This window comes from Aedes aegypti, chromosome 3 (assembly GCF_002204515.2).
Source record: "Aedes aegypti strain LVP_AGWG chromosome 3, AaegL5.0 Primary Assembly, whole genome shotgun sequence".
Classification (NCBI taxonomy): domain Eukaryota; kingdom Metazoa; phylum Arthropoda; class Insecta; order Diptera; family Culicidae; genus Aedes; species Aedes aegypti.
In genome coordinates this window covers 323,437,363-323,457,314 of record NC_035109.1, presented here as the reverse complement: position 1 = coordinate 323,457,314, position 19,952 = coordinate 323,437,363, and the positions used below count along the sequence as shown (strand labels likewise).

The 19,952-nt window shown below is 39.6% G+C and overlaps 1 protein-coding gene across 1 annotated transcript; it reads left to right on the top strand.

The window, feature by feature from the left end:
* The first annotated feature begins 18,400 nt into the window (after positions 1-18,400).
* LOC5565720 (elongation of very long chain fatty acids protein 4) lies at positions 18,401-19,457 on the top strand. The gene is made up of 3 exons (XM_001650049.2): positions 18,401-18,554; positions 18,619-18,812; positions 18,880-19,457. Exons 1-3 carry the CDS (start codon positions 18,494-18,496, stop codon positions 19,450-19,452), a joined length of 828 nt encoding a protein of 275 aa, XP_001650099.2. The 5' UTR covers positions 18,401-18,493; the 3' UTR covers positions 19,453-19,457.
* The last annotated feature ends 495 nt before the right edge of the window (positions 19,458-19,952 follow it).

The window sequence follows — 19,952 nt, the reverse complement described above, 5'->3', positions numbered from 1 at the left end:
GATACTGAATTAAAATTACAAACTGAGTAAATTCAGTAAGTGAAATAAACAACTTACGTTCATGCTATTGCAATGGATGCAGAAGATATCAAATATTACCTCTTCAAACAAAACACGCAAAAATAGATGATGCTATTTGGTAAACATTACTTGAAACAATGTTTACAATAAACTTCAAAAATGTTTCCCAATAAGAATAAAATGAATAAATGAAAATAAAATCTGATTTCCTACCTCGAGTCGATGGACCTTCTCCAGCGTCCCAATCAGCGATTGGAGACGCATTACCTTTAGCCGCCTTCTTGGTGGCACGACACATTCGCACCCGCTCAGCAACGGTACGTGGCTGCTTCGGAGTGTTCCCGGCCTGCTGCTCACTCGCGCGCTTGCGGTAATCGCGCCTATATTTTGCCGCCATATGCTGCGACATTGTTCAATTTTTCTCAAAGTTTTCTGCACTTATATTTCGATATCACTATCCAACGCGGATTATAAACACTGATGCACTGATGCACTGATGCACTTATACACTTTACCAGAGTTTACAGATAATGATACAAGGCAATAACATGTTAGTATATTAAAGTGATGTCTGTGTTAGGGAAACCGTTCTATGAATGAATACAGATATGACAAGTGTACCGCTCAATTCATTAATATGATATAATTGTAGCACGAAACTAGTTGATAATGTTAATTGCTGTGAATTGATGCAATTTTTCCTAAGGGGTCGTCAATAAATTATGTCACGTAAAATTTGGTCATTTTCGACGGCGTTGATTTCTATGGCGATTGGCGGTGGCGTTCCCTATGCCAAACATTTTGTATGTAGAGTGGGAATTTTGTATGGATCATCACGTATCCCTGAACCCCATTGTCCCCTAAGAGCTTGACGTAATTAATAAAAGTGCCCTAACCACTTATCTAGAAGTGAATATAAAATGAATCCATAGCTCGACATTTTGAACGGCTTATTCACAAATGTCATAACGCTAGAGGGTGATATTACGGCCCATACAAACATTGAATAATATTCATACAAAAAGCGTTATAACGGGGTGGGTCGATGTCCAAAATGGCCAATTTCAGCGTTATGAAATAAATGAGTGAGCCCTGAAAGCACTATTTCGGAGTACCAAACACACGATTACGTTGCAAATTTAATTCATTGCTTAGTGGCCAGTAGTGATCAATTATTCAAATTTTCATCGTGAATATTGAAAATCAACGTATACATATCGTACTAAAGAAACGTGGATTGTTCCCTCAGTATGAAGTATTACTAGTTAAGGGCATTCTCTCTGAAACATCAGTGGGGGTTGTGTACAAGACACGACCGCATGAAGTTAACTACGCCATGTAATTTGCTGCATTTGTATTATAGTCAAATGTCATAATTGCAACCTTCCTTTAGATATAATTCAGAATGTAATGGTTTGTGAATTTAGAAAATATATATGTTTGTAGTTCTGTTTCTTTGTTCAATGCAATTTATCAATGCTTAATAACTCTTTTTGAAAAATTCGGTGGCCCTGAAAAGGGCCGTTTGTTTGATTAACACTGTAGCACCGAAAGAATCGGTCGATGAAAGAAGAAACAAGAATAATAACTCTTGTTTTCCACCCGAATGTTGCGCGTGAAGGTCATGTCGACACAAGAACCGCTGAGATTGGTTGGCTTAGAGGGATCCGAAGCTAGTTTGAGTTTCAGGTACTTCTCCATGAAATCCACAAACTCGATATTTTCCTGGTTGGTAAGATCGATGTTTAAATTTCCTGTCACGATCATTGGTCTGTTCTCCTTCTGATACTCGAATAAATTCCGCGTCATGAAGAACTTCTTTTGCTTCGTTGTGGTATTCGGCTCAATAAACACGCAAAACAGAATCGTTCGCTGGCCCATTATAGTTATCTCTACAGCGCAGATATCACCATAATGGTCTGAACGGCCCAGCTCCACATCATGACTGGTACTAACTTGCCGGATCGTGTGAGGTAAGGCCAAGGTAGACGCAGAGTTGTTTTGATGTATTGCTACACCAGCAGCTCTAGCGTAATAACGCTTGGCCTTGGCGGCGCAGGTAAATCCTTTTACCTCTGAGGGGCTGCCAGTTTCGGACAAGGCCAAGAAATCAGCCATCTTCATGATGGGATCAGCTGCTATGTCGGATGCATGCACCAAGAGGCTTCGAACGTTTAAGCTCATCACGCAGCAAGCGGATTTACTTTGCTCGATGGCTTCAACCACCTCCAACAAATCGATGACCTCTTGCGTGCTCGGTTCGTCTTCCATGATAATCACAACTTTACAATATACACACGGTATGAAAGATAAGTTCGGAATCTTTCGACTGCTTGGTATGTTGTTTTGATGTCTGTGTTTGGGAATGCATTACTACCTGGAATTAATCCAAAAGCAAGAATTGTCTACTGAGTGCACACAACATCTAGAAAGCATGAGCGTACAAAACATACGCATGTTAACGTTTCTGCTCATACTTTAGCTTGGGTACTGGGACCGATTTTTGATTTTACCAAAAATTGTTAAAAGTGGTAATTGTGATATATTCAATAAGAAATATTACTCAAAACAACTCTTTAGCTTGATGAAGATCGCTGATGATATGCGCTTCAACAAGCGGCTTTGGTCGATTTCCTTCAGCCATCTCGTACAAACTTGCCTTTGCGGCCCGATTCCTGCAGCGCCAATTCGGGAAGCACGATTCCATTAGGAAATCTTGAGCGATTTCACAATCCGGACGCTGGATTTGCCGCCGCTTGATGATCAACAGCTTGCCTCTGGTAGCGAGAAGCTGAGCAGGTTTGGAGGAGCTCTTACCAGCTCGAAAACAGAATGAAACCGAATTCGTTGTTATTGTTGTTTGTAAGGGACGTTGTACGCAAGGAAATTGGAACGAATGTATTAATAATCTATTTATCTATCTGATCGGGTTTTGCTATTAATTCTATCAGTGAGATAAATATTATTAAAATAGAGGTTATATCTACCCCATTGCTTCCTATGTTGATTTTGTATATACGGGGTATATGGGTATATGGGATGAATTTTTCATTATTTCTGTGCATAATAATTAGAAATTTGAGATTGCGATATTGTATTGCGATATATTGATGAATTGGAAATTTTCTTTCTTCACAATGTGGCCATATTGACAACAATCAAAAATCCAAAAATGTGCGCTTCATGTTTCCACATGCATGTTGTTCTTATCATGACTACCAAATTATAAATAAATATATTATCAGCAGTCACTACAGAGCCACTTCGAAGCTCTCTTATAGGGAAAGTGTACCAGTTATGGCCATAGTGGTTCCATATCGTCCCCTTGATGCTACAACTAGATAACTCGAAAATCAAAATTTTGAGATATTCAACGTTGAAAATATGACCGTTTTACAAGGTGATGATTAATCGCAAAGAATATATTTGGAAAATAAACTTCAACTTATGTATTTTGAATCACACGCTTATGAGCAGTGGATATTTTGCAGTTCTAATTGAGAATAATGTTTTAACACATTGAAATCAAAAATTTCAAAATTCGAGTTATCTAGTTGTAGCATTAAGGGGACGATATGGCCATTTGTGAAATTTCAAAATATTTCTCATTTTCAATTTCTTTGAATGTTTTCACATCAAGATATATCTTGAATCTATCTGCTATAACACACTAAACTTTTCAAAATTAGAAGACATTCAAGTAATCACTTATGGCAAAATAGGGAACCACTATGTCCATAACTGGTACACTTACCCTATAAGTGGTTTACCAAATTGCTTATTATTAGAATTAAGGAAAACTGTTCGAAACAACTCTTTAATAGTAATGTTGGCCCTGAAAAGGGCCGTTTTCCTTGTCACGTTGTTAGACTTTTCCGTACGTGATAGTAACCAGGATGTTACTACCCCGTCGGAAAACCCTCCTGTCGATACTTACAAACTTCGTTTGCAAGAATTTCCTCCTCCTGCGTTGGCGTGCCTTCTTCTTGATCGTAGAAAGATTTCTACGATCGAAGGTCACGCGTTTCTTCGTGGCGACACCTCCTGGTTTCGTCATCTCGAGCGCTTCGAATGAAAATGATGGCAGACAGATGATGTCTGCATCTTTTATACCCCCAGAATATAGACTTAGGCTCCTCCCCTTCTAGAATTCAATTATGAAACAAGCTTATTTTTGCTGCTGTGAAGAAGAAGAATTTGCATCTTGTGATATTAGGCAAATTTTATCTTGGCTTTGGCAATGATGGTACATCACAACGGAAATTGGAAAACATGCGTTTAAATATTACGTAACGCAACAGGGGGAGGGAGAGGGTCTTTCGTAGTGTTAACATAAACATTTAAAATCTTTCATTACGTGGGGAAAGAAGGGGAACCAAAGCTGGCAAATTTTGCGTTACGTAATATTTGAATCATTCCTTAACAATAGAAAATATATTTCATCTTAACGGCACAGCAGCAGCGTCCTCGGAAACATCCTCAAATTGCAGTATTGTCAATTATTCGTAATAAATCAATTATTGTATGCTGCTATGAGATGAATTAAGAAATTATAGCAAGTATGTGGTAAACACATTAGGGAATATTACACAATTAACTATTTAAAACACATTTGTTGGCTCTGGAAAGGGCCGATTGAATTGTTGAATTTGCGTAACACGGACACATTTTGACGGCGCACTGGTTGCGTCCTCCTCGCCCGATGAGATTTGCGGTGCTGATGACGATCATCTCGAACAAATTAGGGAATATTACACAATCAACTCTTTGAAACACATTTGTTGGCTCTGAAAAGGGCCGATTGAATTGTTGAATTTGCGTAACACGGACACATTTTGACGGCGCACTTGTTGCAATCCTCCTCGCCCGATGAGATTTGCGTTGCGGATGACGATGTGCGCTTCAACAAGCGGCTTTGGTCGATTTTCTTCAGCCATCTCGTACAAACTTGCCGCCGCTTGCTGATCGGACACACTTTGACGGCGCACTGGTTGCAATCCTCCTCGCCCGATGAGATTTGCGGTGCGGATGACGATGTGCGCTTCAACAAGCGGCTTTGGTCGATGTTCTTCAGCCATCTCGTAGCTTGCCTCTGGTAGCGAGGAGCTGAGCCGGTTTGGAGGAGCTCTTACCAGCTCGAAAGCGAAAACAGAATGAAACCGAATTCAACGAAGGAGGGATGCTTTATACCCTTAGAATAGCAGGTGATGCTCCTCCTTTCAAATTCTTCGTTTTCTTATCTGGGAAATAGACTATATGAAACTGATGTCTGGGTAAGGGAATTACAAGATTAGCATTATGCTGTTATTGCATCCCGACGGCACTGCAGCAGCGTCCTCGGAAACATCCTCTAATTGCCGTATTGTCAATTATTCGTAATAAATCAATTATTGTATGCTGCTATGAGATGAATTAAGAAATTATAGCAAGTATGTGGTAAACACATTAGGGAATATTACACAATCAACTCTTTAAAACACATTTGTTGGCTCTGGAAAGGGCCGATTGAATTGTTAAATTTGCGTAACACAGACACATTTTGACGGCGCACTGGTTGCGTCCTCCTCGCCCGATGAAATTTGCGGTGCGGATGACGATGTGCGCTTCAACAAGCGGCTTTGGTCGATTTTCTTCAGCCATCTCGAACAAATTTGGGAATATTACACAATCAACTCTTTGAAACACATTTGTTGGCTCTGAAAAGAGCCGATTGAATTGTTGAATTTGCGTAACACGGACACACTTTGACGGCGCACTGGTTGCAATCCTCCTCGCCCGATGAGATTTGCGTTGCGGATGACGATGTGCGCTTCAACAAGCGGCTTTGGTCGATTTTCTTCGTCATCTCGTACAAACTTGCCGCCGCTTGCTGATCGGACGCACTTTGACGGCGCACTGGATGCAATCCTCCTCGCCCGATGAGATTTGCGGTGCGGATGACGATGTGCGCTTCAACAAGCGGCTTTGGTCGATGTTCTTCAGCCATCTCGTAGCTTGCCTCTGGTAGCGAGGAGCTGAGCCGGTTTGGAGGAGCTCTTACCAGCTCGAAAGCGAAAGCAGAATGAAACCGAATTCAACGAAGGAGGGATGCTTTATACCCTTAGAATAGCAGGTGATGCTCCTCCTTTCAAATTCTTCGTTTTCTTATCTGGGAAATAGGCTATATGAAACTGATGTCTGGGTAAGGGAATTACAAGATTAGCATTATGCTGTTATTGCATCCCGACGGCACTGCAGCAGCGTCCTCGGAAACATCCTCTAATTGCCGTATTGTCAATTATTCGTAATAAATCAATTATTGTATGCTGCTATGAGATGAATTAAGAAATTATAGCAAGTATGTGGTAAACACATTAGGGAATATTACACAATTAACTCTTTAAAACACATTTGTTGGCTCTGGAAAGGGCCGATTGAATTGTTGAATTTGCGTAACACGGACACATTTTGACGGCGCACTTGTTGCGTCCTCCTCGCCCGATGAGATTTGCGGTGCTGATGACGATCATCTCGAACAAATTAGGGAATATTACACAATCAACTCTTTGAAACACATTTGTTGGCTCTGAAAAGGGCCGATTGAATTGTTGAATTTGCGTAACACGGACACATTTTGACGGCGCACTTGTTGCAATCCTCCTCGCCCGATGAGATTTGCGTTGCGGATGACGATGTGCGCTTCAACAAGCGGCTTTGGTCGATTTTCTTCAGCCATCTCGAACAAATTTGGGAATATTACACAATCAACTCTTTGAAACACATTTGTTGGCTCTGAAAAGAGCCGATTGAATTGTTGAATTTGCGTAACACGGACACACTTTGACGGCGCACTGGTTGCAATCCTCCTCGCCCGATGAGATTTGCGTTGCGGATGACGATGTGCGCTTCAACAAGCGGCTTTGGTCGATTTTCTTCGTCATCTCGTACAAACTTGCCGCCGCTTGCTGATCGCACGCACTTTGACGGCGCACTGGATGCAATCCTCCTCGCCCGATGAGATTTGCGGTGCGGATGACGATGTGCGCTTCAACAAGCGGCTTTGGTCGATGTTCTTCAGCCATCTCGTAGCTTGCCTCTGGTAGCGAGGAGCTGAGCCGGTTTGGAGGAGCTCTTACCAGCTCGAAAGCGAAAACAGAATGAAACCGAATTCAACGAAGGAGGGATGCTTTATACCCTTAGAATAGCAGGTGATGCTCCTCTTTTCAAATTCTTCGTTTTCTTATCTGGGAAATAGGCTATATGAAAGTGATGTCTGGGTAAGGGAATTACAAGATTAGCATTATGCTGTTATTGCATCCCGACGGCACTGCAGCAGCGTCCTCGGAAACATCCTCTAATTGCCGTATTGTCAATTATTCGTAATAAATCAATTATTGTATGCTGCTATGAGATGAATTAAGAAATTATAGCAAGTATGTGGTAAACACATTAGGGAATATTACACAATTAACTCTTTAAAACACATTTGTTGGCTCTGGAAAGGGCCGATTGAATTGTTGAATTTGCGTAACACGGACACATTTTGACGGCGCACTTGTTGCGTCCTCCTCGCCCGATGAGATTTGCGGTGCTGATGACGATCATCTCGAACAAATTAGGGAATATTACACAATCAACTCTTTGAAACACATTTGTTGGCTCTGAAAAGGGCCGATTGAATTGTTGAATTTGCGTAACACTGACACATTTTGACGGCGCACTTGTTGCAATCCTCCTCGCCCGATTAGATTTGCGTTGCGGATGACGATGTGCGCTTCAACAAGCGGCTTTGGTCGATTTTCTTCAGCCATCTCGAACAAATTTGGGAATATTACACAATCAACTCTTTGAAACACATTTGTTGGCTCTGAAAAGAGCCGATTGAATTGTTGAATTTGCGTAACACGGACACACTTTGACGGCGCACTGGTTGCAATCCTCCTCGCCCGATGAGATTTGCGTTGCGGATGACGATGTGCGCTTCAACAAGCGGCTTTGGTCGATTTTCTTCGTCATCTCGTACAAACTTGCCGCCGCTTGCTGATCGGACGCACTTTGACGGCGCACTGGATGCAATCCTCCTCGCCCGATGAGATTTGCGGTGCGGATGACGATGTGCGCTTCAACAAGCGGCTTTGGTCGATGTTCTTCAGCCATCTCGTAGCTTGCCTCTGGTAGCGAGGAGCTGAGCCGGTTTGGAGGAGCTCTTACCAGCTCGAAAGCGAAAACAGAATGAAACCGAATTCAACGAAGGAGGGATGCTTTATACCCTTAGAATAGCAGGTGATGCTCCTCCTTTCAAATTCTTCGTTTTCTTATCTGGGAAATAGGCTATATGAAACTGATGTCTGGGTAAGGGATGTACAAGATGAACATTATGCTGTTATTGCATCCCGACGGCACTGCAGCAGCGTCCTCGGAAACATCCTCAAATTGCCGTATTGTCAATTATTCGTAATAAATCAATTATTGTATGATGCTATGAGATGAATTAAGAGATTATAGCAAGTATGTGGTAAACACATTAGGGAATATTACACAAACAACTCTGATATTAATTGGTGGCTCTGAAAAGAACCGTTTGGATTGGTGGGTCAAAGGGCTTTTACATGAACAATTATCCTAATAACTCTCTTGATATTAATTGGTGGCTCTGAAAAGAACCGTTTTATTTGGTGGCTCTGTAAAGAGCCGTTTTGTTTAGTGGGTCCAAGGGCTTTTACATGAAAAATTATCCTAATAACTCTCTTGATATTAATTGGTGGCTCTGAAAAGAGCCGTTTATTTTGTGGCTCTGAAAAGAGCCGTTTTGTTTGGTGGCTCTGAAAAGAGCCGTTTTGTTTGGTGGCTCTGAAAAGAGCCGTTTTACCGTTCAATCACCTGGTTCATATAATATACACGAGCAGGAGTGAGCGGAACACGGAAAGTGACCAATAGTTCACCACGATTGATCTGGATTTTCCGGTCCTTGAAAAGTTGTTGCAGTGGTGGTTGTCGATGTTTCTTCGGCTGAAGCTTCTTCGGCGGATGTTTCTTCGGCGGATGTTTCTTTGGCGGATGTTTCTTCGGCGGACGCTTCTTCAACTGAAGCTTCGGTGGCGTTTCCTTATCGTTTATGAACGAAACCAAAAGAGCGGCAATTTGCTGCTTGCAGTTGCAAGGAGCAACTCCGCTCTTCGATTTCGCTCGAGCCATTTTCAAATATTGTTCGGAGCGCTGATCACGATAGAATGAGGCATGGCAGGCTATGTGAGCTGCTTTTATAACTGGAACCAATCACTTAACGACCAATCACAAACCAGTAAGGGGAAAAAGCGGTTCCCCGCCGGTGACGATTGGTTGTGCATTAGGCACCAATCAGAAGCAGTGTAAGCTCCCTCTCTTGCTAGATGATTTCGTATTCTGGAGCGTGCTGTTTAACATTGCAATTTGATCTATTGTTCGTCATGTTTATCAATGCAGATGAACGATTCTCCATTTAGAATAATTTATAACGCGATATAGTAGAAAATATACCTCTGTTATTATATGATGTCTTCTTGGAAGGCCCCCTTCGTAAGCTTAAGAGAAGTAATATTCTTTGCTTGGCATATAAGATGTTAGAAATAAATAAAGTGGAAATCTTACTATAACTATTTTACGCACATTTTGGTGGCCTGAAAAGGGCCGATGGCTTTCTTAGCTTCGATGCTGTCACAGATGAATATTAATGCGATATGTTATCAGTTGATTGTCAAACGGGGAATCCCCAACGCAAATATATAAATTTGAGCAAGCTATTTGCTTATGCGACGAACCAGCTGGATGTTTCGTGGCTTGGATGGCGCACAACAGCAACGGGCTGTGGTTCGCCGGGCTTAAGTCGAAATCTGGAAACGTTGTTCATGCATTATCATGAGAAATTGATCGAACATGAATAGTTGGAATGCTTGACATTTACGAAATATTCTATAGTTAGCTATTGATAATCAATAGTTTTCTTTAATATGAAGGTAAATTTTTGATCCATGGGTACCAAAACCATGAAAATGGTTCAATCAGAATTTCTCTTCAAAACCATTCTGAACATGTCGCAATTTTGTTACATGTGATAATTTTCATAATCGAAATGCTCCCATTAAATATGGCAAATCAAAGACACTGTTGGAAATGCCACACTAGTTTACAATCTTTGTGAAATGTTGAGCACTCACCCCGACGGCACAGCAGCAGCGTCCAAGAATAATCTCACATTGTCGTGCCATCAATTATTCATGACAAATTAAATTTTGTACGAATCTGTGAGATTGATTGAGGAATATAAGATGTAATAAGGTCGGAAATATTATTCTTTCAACTCTTTTCCACAAATTTGATGGCCCTGACAAGGGCCGATGGCTTTCTTAGCCTCGATGCGGTCACAGATAAATAGCACTGCGGGATTGATCAGTTGATTGCCATGGTCCGTGGATGGCGCACAACAGCAACGGGTAGTGGATCACCGGGCACAAGGCGAAATCTGGAAACGATGCTCACTCTTGAAATCTTGAGCGATTTCCACCGATCACCAGACGCTGGATCGCTAGCTTCAAATTAGCAGGTGCGGACGTCGCTGCGCAGGATCGCAGCAGCTCTTGCCAGCTCGGAAGTCGAAACGGAATGAAACCGAATCCAACAAAGGAAGCATGCTATATACCCTTAGATTAGCAGATTATGCTCCTCCCTTTCGTGCTCTTCTCTTTCTAATCGACCAATCTGGAAAATGGGTATGTGCCAATAATGTGTTGGGCGAAGAATTACTTGAAAATTGCGGAAAATGATAATGCGTGAGAAATTGATCGAACATGAATTGTTGAAAGGGTTGACATTTACTAAATATTCTATAGTTAGCTATTGATAATCAATAGTTTTCTTTAGTATGAAGGTGAATTTCTGATTAATGCGTGCCAAAATGATGAAAATTGTTCTATCAAAATTTCTGTTCAAAACCATTCTAAACATGTCGCAATTTTGTTACATGTGGTAATTTTTATAATCGAAGTGCTCCCATAAAATATGGCAAATCAAAGACACTGTTGGATGTGCCACTCTAGTTTAAATTCGTTGTGAAATGTTGAGCACTCACCCCGACGGCACTGCAGCAGCGTCCACGAATAGTCTCAAATTGTCGAGCCATCAATTATTCATGACAAATTAAATTTTGTGCGAAATTGTGAGATTGATTGAGGAATATAAGATGTAATAAGGTCGGAAATATTATTCTTTCAACTCTTTTCCACAAATTTGATGGCCCTGACAAGGGCCGATAAAATTCTTAGCCTCGATGCGGTCACAGATAAATAGCACTGCGGGATTGATCAGTTGATTGCCATGGTCCGTGGATGGCGCACAACAGCAACGGGTAGTGGATCACCGGGCACAAGGCGAAATCTGGAAACGATGCTCACTCTTGAAATCTTGAGCGATTTCCACCGATCACCAGACGCTGGATCGCTAGCTTCAAATTAGCAGGTGCGGACGTCGCTGCGCAGGATCGCAGCAGCTCTTGCCAGCTCGGAAGTCGAAACGGAATGAAACCGAATCCAACAAAGGAAGCATGCTATATACCCTTAGATTAGCAGATTATGCTCCTCCCTTTCGTGCTCTTCTCTTTCTAATCGACCAATCTGGAAAATGGGTATGTGCCAATAATGTGTTGGGCGAAGAATTACTTGAAAATTGCGGAAAATGATAATGCGTGAGAAATTGATCGAACATGAATTGTTGAAAGGGTTGACATTTACTAAATATTCTATAGTTAGCTATTGATAATCAATAGTTTTCTTTAGTATGAAGGTGAATTTCTGATTAATGCGTGCCAAAATGATGAAAATTGTTCTATCAAAATTTCTGTTCAAAACCATTCTAAACATGTCGCAATTTTGTTACATGTGGTAATTTTCATAATCGAAGTGCTCCCATAAAATATGGCAAATCAAAGACACTGTTGGATGTGCCACTCTAGTTTAAATTCGTTGTGAAATGTTGAGCACTCACCCCGACGGCACTGCAGCAGCGTCCACGAATAGTTAATTATTCATAACAAATTAAATTTTGTATGAAGCTGCTAGATTGATTGAGAAATATAAGATCTAATAAGGTCGGAAATATTATTCCTTCAACTCTTTTCCACAAATTTGATGGTCCTGACAAGGTCCGATGGCAGATAAATAGCACTGCGGGAAGTTATCACTTGATTGCCACGGTCAAACGGGAAATCCTCAACGCAAACAGCCACAGCAACGGGTAGTGGATCCACGGGCACATGTCGAAATCTGGAAACGATGCTCACTTTTGGAATCTCGAGCGATTCCGACGCTCGATTAGCAGCAACTCTGGGGGCTTCTAGTAATTGGCTCTTCCTAACGGGCTTGCTTCTTGACCGCCGATGCTGAATTTATCACGGGTTGAAATCTGGGAGCGCGGATAAATTTGCGGCGGCGACGACGATGGCTTGGACGCTTCTCCGAGCAGCAGTAGTTTGCCGCTCGGAGAAGCGCCCAAGCCATCGTCATCGCCACCGCAAATCAATCTTGCGTCTTCCTCTTCCGACGGCACAAATTGGACTGTGACGCGGGTGCAAAAGCAAAGCGAGAATGACTCGCCCGACCGTGTTCACAGTCCGACCGCAAAAAGAAGACTGAGGGAAGAAGCAGGGACCCGTTTGCTTTTATAGTGGGAAGCGACACCGTCGAAAAGTGCTCGAACGTGATTGGTTGGATAAGAAAGGGGTCAACATTTATCAAATTTTCAATAGTTTAACAACAAAATTCATTTATCGGATATATTACTAACGATGCGTAGATACATTTCTGATCAAATGATACTAAAATCGTAATAATTGGTTCATAAACAACTGAGTTATTAACGTTCAAAATCTCCCCTAATTTCGTTACATGTCTCATTTTCCGTACTTTTAAAGTGCACCCCAATATAGAAAACAAAGACGTAGTCCTACGTCAAAAAATGGAATTTCTGTGGTGCCAACGAAACTTTTAGCATCCTTGGGAGTTTGTTGGTACCGATCTGATCAAATTCGCTCCAATGATCAATTTACCCCCAGATTACGTTAGCTCAAAAAGTAAATAACTCGTAAGAGTTTGGTCTTTATACTCGGTTTCAGGGGCTATGATTTAAGGTAAGTAACGACATTTTCAATATTGCCGAACATGGTTTACTTGGGTGAATGTTACTCCATGTCAGCTTAATAAAAAAATCACTTAAAACATGTAGTTAAACATGCTTAAATCTTCTGAAAAACAAAATAAAGTAAATAGTTACGAGTGGTGGGTGCCAGTACTTATTCTAAAAATATAAAATTTATAACATTTGTATTGTGAAATGAAAAAAATGTAGATATACCTAGAAAAATGATCAATGATACTCCGGATTACGGTAAAAATTGTTGCAAAATATGAGCCCTGTAGCGTTCAAGAAATCTTCAGAAAGATAAGATATTTTCAGAAATTAAAGGTTGTCTCGTGATTCACAAGATTGTCTGAAAAGTTTCACAAGATTTAACCAAGGACTTCATCAGAAACTAAGAAAAAACTCATAAAACATGGTATCTATTGATGTTTTAAGAGATTTTCTGATTGGCTTCTCATTATCTCATTTGCCGTGTGATGAAATTGTTGAAAATTTCTCCAAGAACTGTCTGAAAACATTGTCACATATTCGACAAGCAACTTCGCAGAAATCTTCCAATTATCACTATTACAAATATCAGTTGAATCAAGTTTGAATGGAAACAGTGTCGTTTTTTTTTTAATGGTGTCGATAACCACGGAACAATGCAAATTTTCGAAGATCTCACCAGTAAACTTGCAAAATCGTAATTGATAAGGAATAAGCAGCAAATATTTCAAAAATTTCTATAAAAAACTTTAACCACGATCTCACACGCTATGTCTGAACCAAGAGAATTTAAAAATCAAATGTGCATCGGATTTTTTCTCGTTAGAGATTAGTATTTGACCCATAGTTTCGTACTTAGTAAGTTTCAAAATATTCTATCGGTGAAATTATGATTGTTCTCACTTTTAGCTAGGGTTCATTCATAAATTTCAGAACGTTGAAAATGGCCATTTTCGATACCCACCCACCCCCTCGTAACACTTTTTGTATGAAGTTCTACAAATGTTCTATGAACCGTAACACCAGCAGGACACCCACCCACCCCCTTCAGCGTTATGAAATTTGTGAAGCCCCAATTGAGCATACTAAAAATTTTTTGAAATCCTGTTTTTGTCTCAAGCACCAAAATACCGCTATTCACTCAATTAAGGGTTGCTGAATCCATTGCTGTTTTCAAAAATATCATAGCACATCTAGTTTTTGAGATATTTACTGTTGAAAATGCAAAAATTGACTATTTTAGCCAACTTGCATGCAAGTTTGCCAGCTTGTAAGGCAATTTATTTGCTTAAGGACTTTTGGTGCGTCATCACAAAATGGCTTCTTCCAAAATCATTAACATATTGTTATGATAGTATTGGTATTTGCAGCATCGATGAAATATAACTGCTTATCACCTGATTTAATGGATAATTTATGCGAAGAAAAATGCTTCAGGTGGTATTTCAATATATAAACAACACTTTCAGATACAGCATTATCAATTTAGCGACAATATACATGAGATTTATATTCTCGAAAAAAATCTCCGATTTTATGCCGCATTTCATTGCCTCACACAACTACACTTGTAAATAGAAGGTGCTTACCTTTTCCATTGTAATTCTGCAGCAAACATTTGTATTTTGGATTTTATTCACTTTCCTTAAAGGATTCATTCACTTTCCTTAAAGGAACACATTTCAAACGGGAATCAAATATTTATAAAGTTTTATCAACCGCAACACTCAAAACTATTATGGCGGTTGTTTTCACTTGCTGCGAATCGACGCCGCCACCGCACACTGAGGCATGCCTGTGTTTATAGTCTAAAATATTCAACTTTTTTCCTGTTGTATTAATTTTCAGTACGGAAAGGTTGGGCAAAGCATAGAAACTTGAAACTCATACGTTGTTTGTTTTTCGATTCTCTCAAATTACGGAAACCATCTCTACGAAGCATAAAATCATACCAAGAGTTTATCAATTTGGACCACCCAAAATAATTGAAAAGCTCCACAGTGCGATGCGTCGGGATGCGTCGGGACGCGTCTTTCGTGTGTGCACAATCATCGCGATCGTTGAGCGCAGTGATGTCAGAGTTGCTATCTGTAAAATCATAGCATTTAATGTGAATTGATCACAAAAATCATTGAAATTTTATTAAATCAGTGATATTGTGATGGAAAACTATTTGCAAAATGATAAGTTTTTATAATATGCAGCAAATGTTCCGAAAACAAGCATATAACAATTGCTAGAAAAATCTGTCACCAATCACCTGGCAACACCGTCATCCCTTGCAAACATAAACCGAACCGATGCATAACAAAAATATGTGATAAATTCAATTAAAAACAGAGAAATTCCGTTGCCCTTCATTAAATTGTAATGTTTTCTTTTGATATGTACGATTGAAGAGTTGATTTTGATTTCCAATACTCGTCAATCTACTAAATTTACCATGTGTTTACATAAAAATATGCTAAACACAAATGTTATATTTTTTGTTTGTTTGTTTTGAAAATGTACTTGGAAAGGCGACACTACTACTATTACATCAATGATGATTCTAATGATTCTTTGAGTTACACGCCGCTTCACCTTAATTTGCCACAGAATTCAAACTTTATATGTATAACAATACTTATTGGCAAAGTTTATAATACTTTCGATGCGGAAAATTCATTTTTTATGGTTTTAAAAAGTATTGTATTTTCCCATATAAGAGAAACGAAAAATTTTGTATGGAGACAGCCAACATGTTGAAAAAATCGGTTTAATTTAAATTTAATCACGCAATTTCAACCAAATTAACCCATGGATTAGATCACAAAAAAAATTGATAAATTATACTTTAAATTTCATGTAAACATCAATAAAACCAATGTTTTATACAACTTTGGCGACCTGTAGCCAAAAATTGTGACGTGCTGGAACATTTCTGAAAACGCAAAAATGTCATTTTTGTTACGCTGTGTTATGGAAACTGTACATTGAATTTCAATAATCTCTTGGTTCAGACATATTGTGTCCCATTTTCACTTTGAAGATCGAACTGCAGAAACATTGTGCAACGTCGATTATAACGACTGCATGCAGAATAATAAATTCTCGTGTGCAATCTTTTATTTAGAGAATGACATCAAAAAGCGTAATGATTACAAAACCTTTCATGTAACAAACTTAGTATGAGATATCTTACATTTATTCATCAATCAAGAAAAATGGCACTTATTCTAAATGGCATCGCGGACGCCCTGAAAAGTCATCACCGGTGTCCGCGGACACTGGTTAGAAAACCCTGCTCTAAGACATCATTACAAAGAGTATCGAGAGTGAATCTCTGCTAGGGTCCATTAGTAACAACAGAACCATTCCTTTAGCAAACAAATGGATGATAAATATTGTCTTCAAATGATTCCTGAAGAAGCCAAAAATAATTTGCAGAAACATTCTGGCGTTGATTCCTAGCTGACACTTAGAAGGAATGCATGAACAGGTTATATGAATAATATTAAAATAATTCCTAGAGGGGGCATTCACGGAATTCTTTGAAAATACTTGATGGAATCCTTGAAGATACTAATAAACGTTTGAGTAACCTTAACAAAATCCGAGAACAATTTATAAAATAATTCCTTGTGGTTCATGAATTTTTGATAAAATTTTGAATGATAAAAATTCTTGGAGGGTTCAATAAATTATTTTCTGGAAGAGCTCTAAAATGTATTCCCGAAAAAAAAATCTGAAAGAAACACTGAGAGCGCTATATTGAAACAAGATTTACATCTCTGAAGTAATTATTGGGGTGTTTCCTAGAAAAATCTTAGAATTCTCCTAAAGGAATACTTGGGGAAATTTCCTGAACGAATCATTAGATGAATTCCTGGATCGATTAATTTGGAAATAGTCAGTAGTTGGCTGAAATCTTTGAAGTTGATAAACGGATTATGATTCCTTGCAAGATCCGTAGCAAATCTATTAAATCATTCCTGGTAAGATTTTTATCTAAGAAGTTCATTATGATGCCATTTTCTGTTAATACTGGAAACATCTTTAAAAATACAATTATAATGTTATTTTTCGTAACAGAGCAGTAGATTTTGATCAACACGGGGAAGGTGGCAAAAGTCTTCCTGACCCGTCTGGCTATGCTCAGGACAAGAATCGTTTTGAAAAACAGTATCACGTGGTTTTCTGTTGTATCAAAAACTCATGATTTCATGGAAATTCCAGATTTTTAATGATATTATTATATCTTCTGCGAATCCATCCTGCGCCATTCATCCCATTGCAAATGGTCAAACACTAACTCCATCTGGGAAAACACATACTTAATATCAAACAAGATTGACAACAACAGGTGTGTTTATCACATTTGCTCTCACCTACGAGTAATATAAGAAGAATTTCGCGACCCCCATTCATGGATATTATCGAAAACCACCAAAGCCATTTAAAGCAAAGCGGCAATTTTAGCAAATCAATGACTAATTACTGCATTGGATACTAGTTAGAATGATTCTCACTGTGGAAAGAGAAAAAGACGTAAATTGTTTTGTTCGTTACCCCCCAAGGTGTAACTTTTTCGACATGCAGTCAGGTTTCCTGTTAGACGCTGCCACCCACTTTGACCCACCGCAATTTGTCAGCATTTTCTGTTGGATTGAAAAAGGTTGTTATTTGTGACTGCCACAATTTAACTTTTTAGGCACGAAAAATCGAAAGACATTAGGTTAAAAATTCGAACATAACTTGCTCAGAGAGATATTTTTGCTTCTCTGAAAAAAGGATTGGGTGACAAAACGTCGAAAGGAGATAATTGGAAGAGAACAAACATTTCTTGGAGGAACAAATCTCTTCCGAAAAAAATAAATAATTCGACATTTTGTCCTTTCGACGTTTTATCCCTTTCGTTTTCCGACGTTTTGTTTTTCGACCTTCTGTTCTTTCGACTTTTTGTCATAGATTTGGTAAACGTAAAGTGGGTGGCAGCATATTACAGGATACCTGAATGTATAGAGCAAACACGCTGCCCGTCGTCTAGAATTGGGTACTTTTTTTCATCACACGAAATTGCACGCGCCAAATTGCCACGCTAAACTGCACGCTTTTAGAGGTACTGCCTACCTACTTACCCACATGTCCAGTCCATTCACCGGGAAAAAATCACGAGACGTAAACATGCTGACGACAAACGCGGGACACACCGGTTAAAATTACGATCTTGGGGATTCCACAAATTCGGCATATAAAAATGAGGAAGTTCAGTGCGTTCGGGTTACATTAGCGTGAGTTGTTTGTTGGCAAAGTTTGGATAACATATTCCCGCTGTAAAGGCTGTAAGGCAGAAATCATGGAGATCGTCCTGGCGAAAATGGTCGGCAGTTACAATCAGTTTATGTGGAAGAATAGAGGTTTGGTTCGAAGTGAAATGTGATTTAGTGAGACCATTATGAAAGTGAAAATTGAAATTTTCAGATCTTCGAAGTGCCGATTTCCCGTTGTTGAGCTCGAACTGGCAGGTTCCGGCAATAATTGTGGTGTATATGCTAACGGTTCTCAAGTTTGGACCCAGATTTATGGCTACACGAAAGGCTTACGATTTAACTAAATACATTCGGATGTACAATATAGTTCAAATTGTGACTAATGGTGTGCTCTTCTCGTTTCTGGTAAGTTACGACGTGAGAAAATAATATAATCTGTGATTTTGATCAAATTAACTTGTTAAACTTGCAGGTCTATCATCTTCTGAAGCGACCCACCATGTCCTACGTCTGTCAGTCGGTTGACTTTTCCAAAACAACCTCGGGCTACGAAGAGCTTTACATCTTATACGCCTATTTCGTCCTGAAGATCTTGGATCTCTCCGACACGGTATTTTTCGTGCTCCGCAAGAAGCAATCACAGGTGACATTCCTTCACGTGTATCATCATTCGATAATGGTGTTGATCAGCTACTATGGAACGCTATTCGTGCCAGGAGGTCACAACTTCGTGCTAGTGCTGTGGAACTCCATCGGACATTCGTTGCTCTACTTGTACTACAACCTTACCACGTACAAATCTCCGTTGGCGGCTCGGTACAAAATATACCTTACAAGGATGCAGTTGGCGCAGTTCGTATATCTAGTGGTGCACTATGGAAGGCCAGCTTTGACCGGGATGGATTGCGGTTTTCCGAAACTGTGGCACTGGACCGGATTTACGCAGACGCTTTTCTTTTTGGGCATGTTTCTGGATTTCTACGTCAAATCGTACATTAAGAGAAATGTAGAAAAGGATGGAAAAATAGATCGCAAAGCGGACTGAATATATTTTGCTTCAAATGTTTATCTCTACATTAGAGATGTATTGGGTAAACTTGACCTTGTGTACATGAAGCTGTTGTACGATTTTTTTTTTAATAAGCTGACATATGTGTTTGATTTCCCCGTTTCGTTGATCTACTTGTCCGCCTTGTATCTTTTCGAAAACCGTCTTGTTATGTCGTTACAGATACGTACGACTAGCAGCAAAGCAAACATAATGCAACTGAATGCTGCTGAACGTCAACGGAAAGATCCTATTATCCTAACTCTACCTTCAAAAATATTGTTACCCCCAACCTCGACTAAACCGCGAGTTTAACGGTTCGCCATAGCTAACATAGTATATTAAGAAGACATTATGAATGTTGAAGCAATCAAAAGAAATCGGCTGCGTAACGCCTAATGGCTCATGAGCCTTATAAATAAATGATTAGGTAAAAAAATAAATGTTTATCTGCATCTAATGCAGAAGAAAATGATGAATGGTGTTTCATAGGAAAA

Excerpts from the sequence above, each read along its gene's own strand:
- LOC5565720 (XM_001650049.2), top strand. The coding sequence starts at position 18,494 with ATGGAGATCGTCCTGGCGAAAATGGTCGGCAGTTACAATCAGTTTATG. Across the intron at positions 18,555-18,618 it reads GTTTATGTGGAAGAATAGAG|ATCTTCGAAGTGCCGATTTC; the intron begins GTTTGGTTCGAA and ends TGAAATTTTCAG. Across the intron at positions 18,813-18,879 it reads GTGTGCTCTTCTCGTTTCTG|GTCTATCATCTTCTGAAGCG; the intron begins GTAAGTTACGAC and ends TTAAACTTGCAG.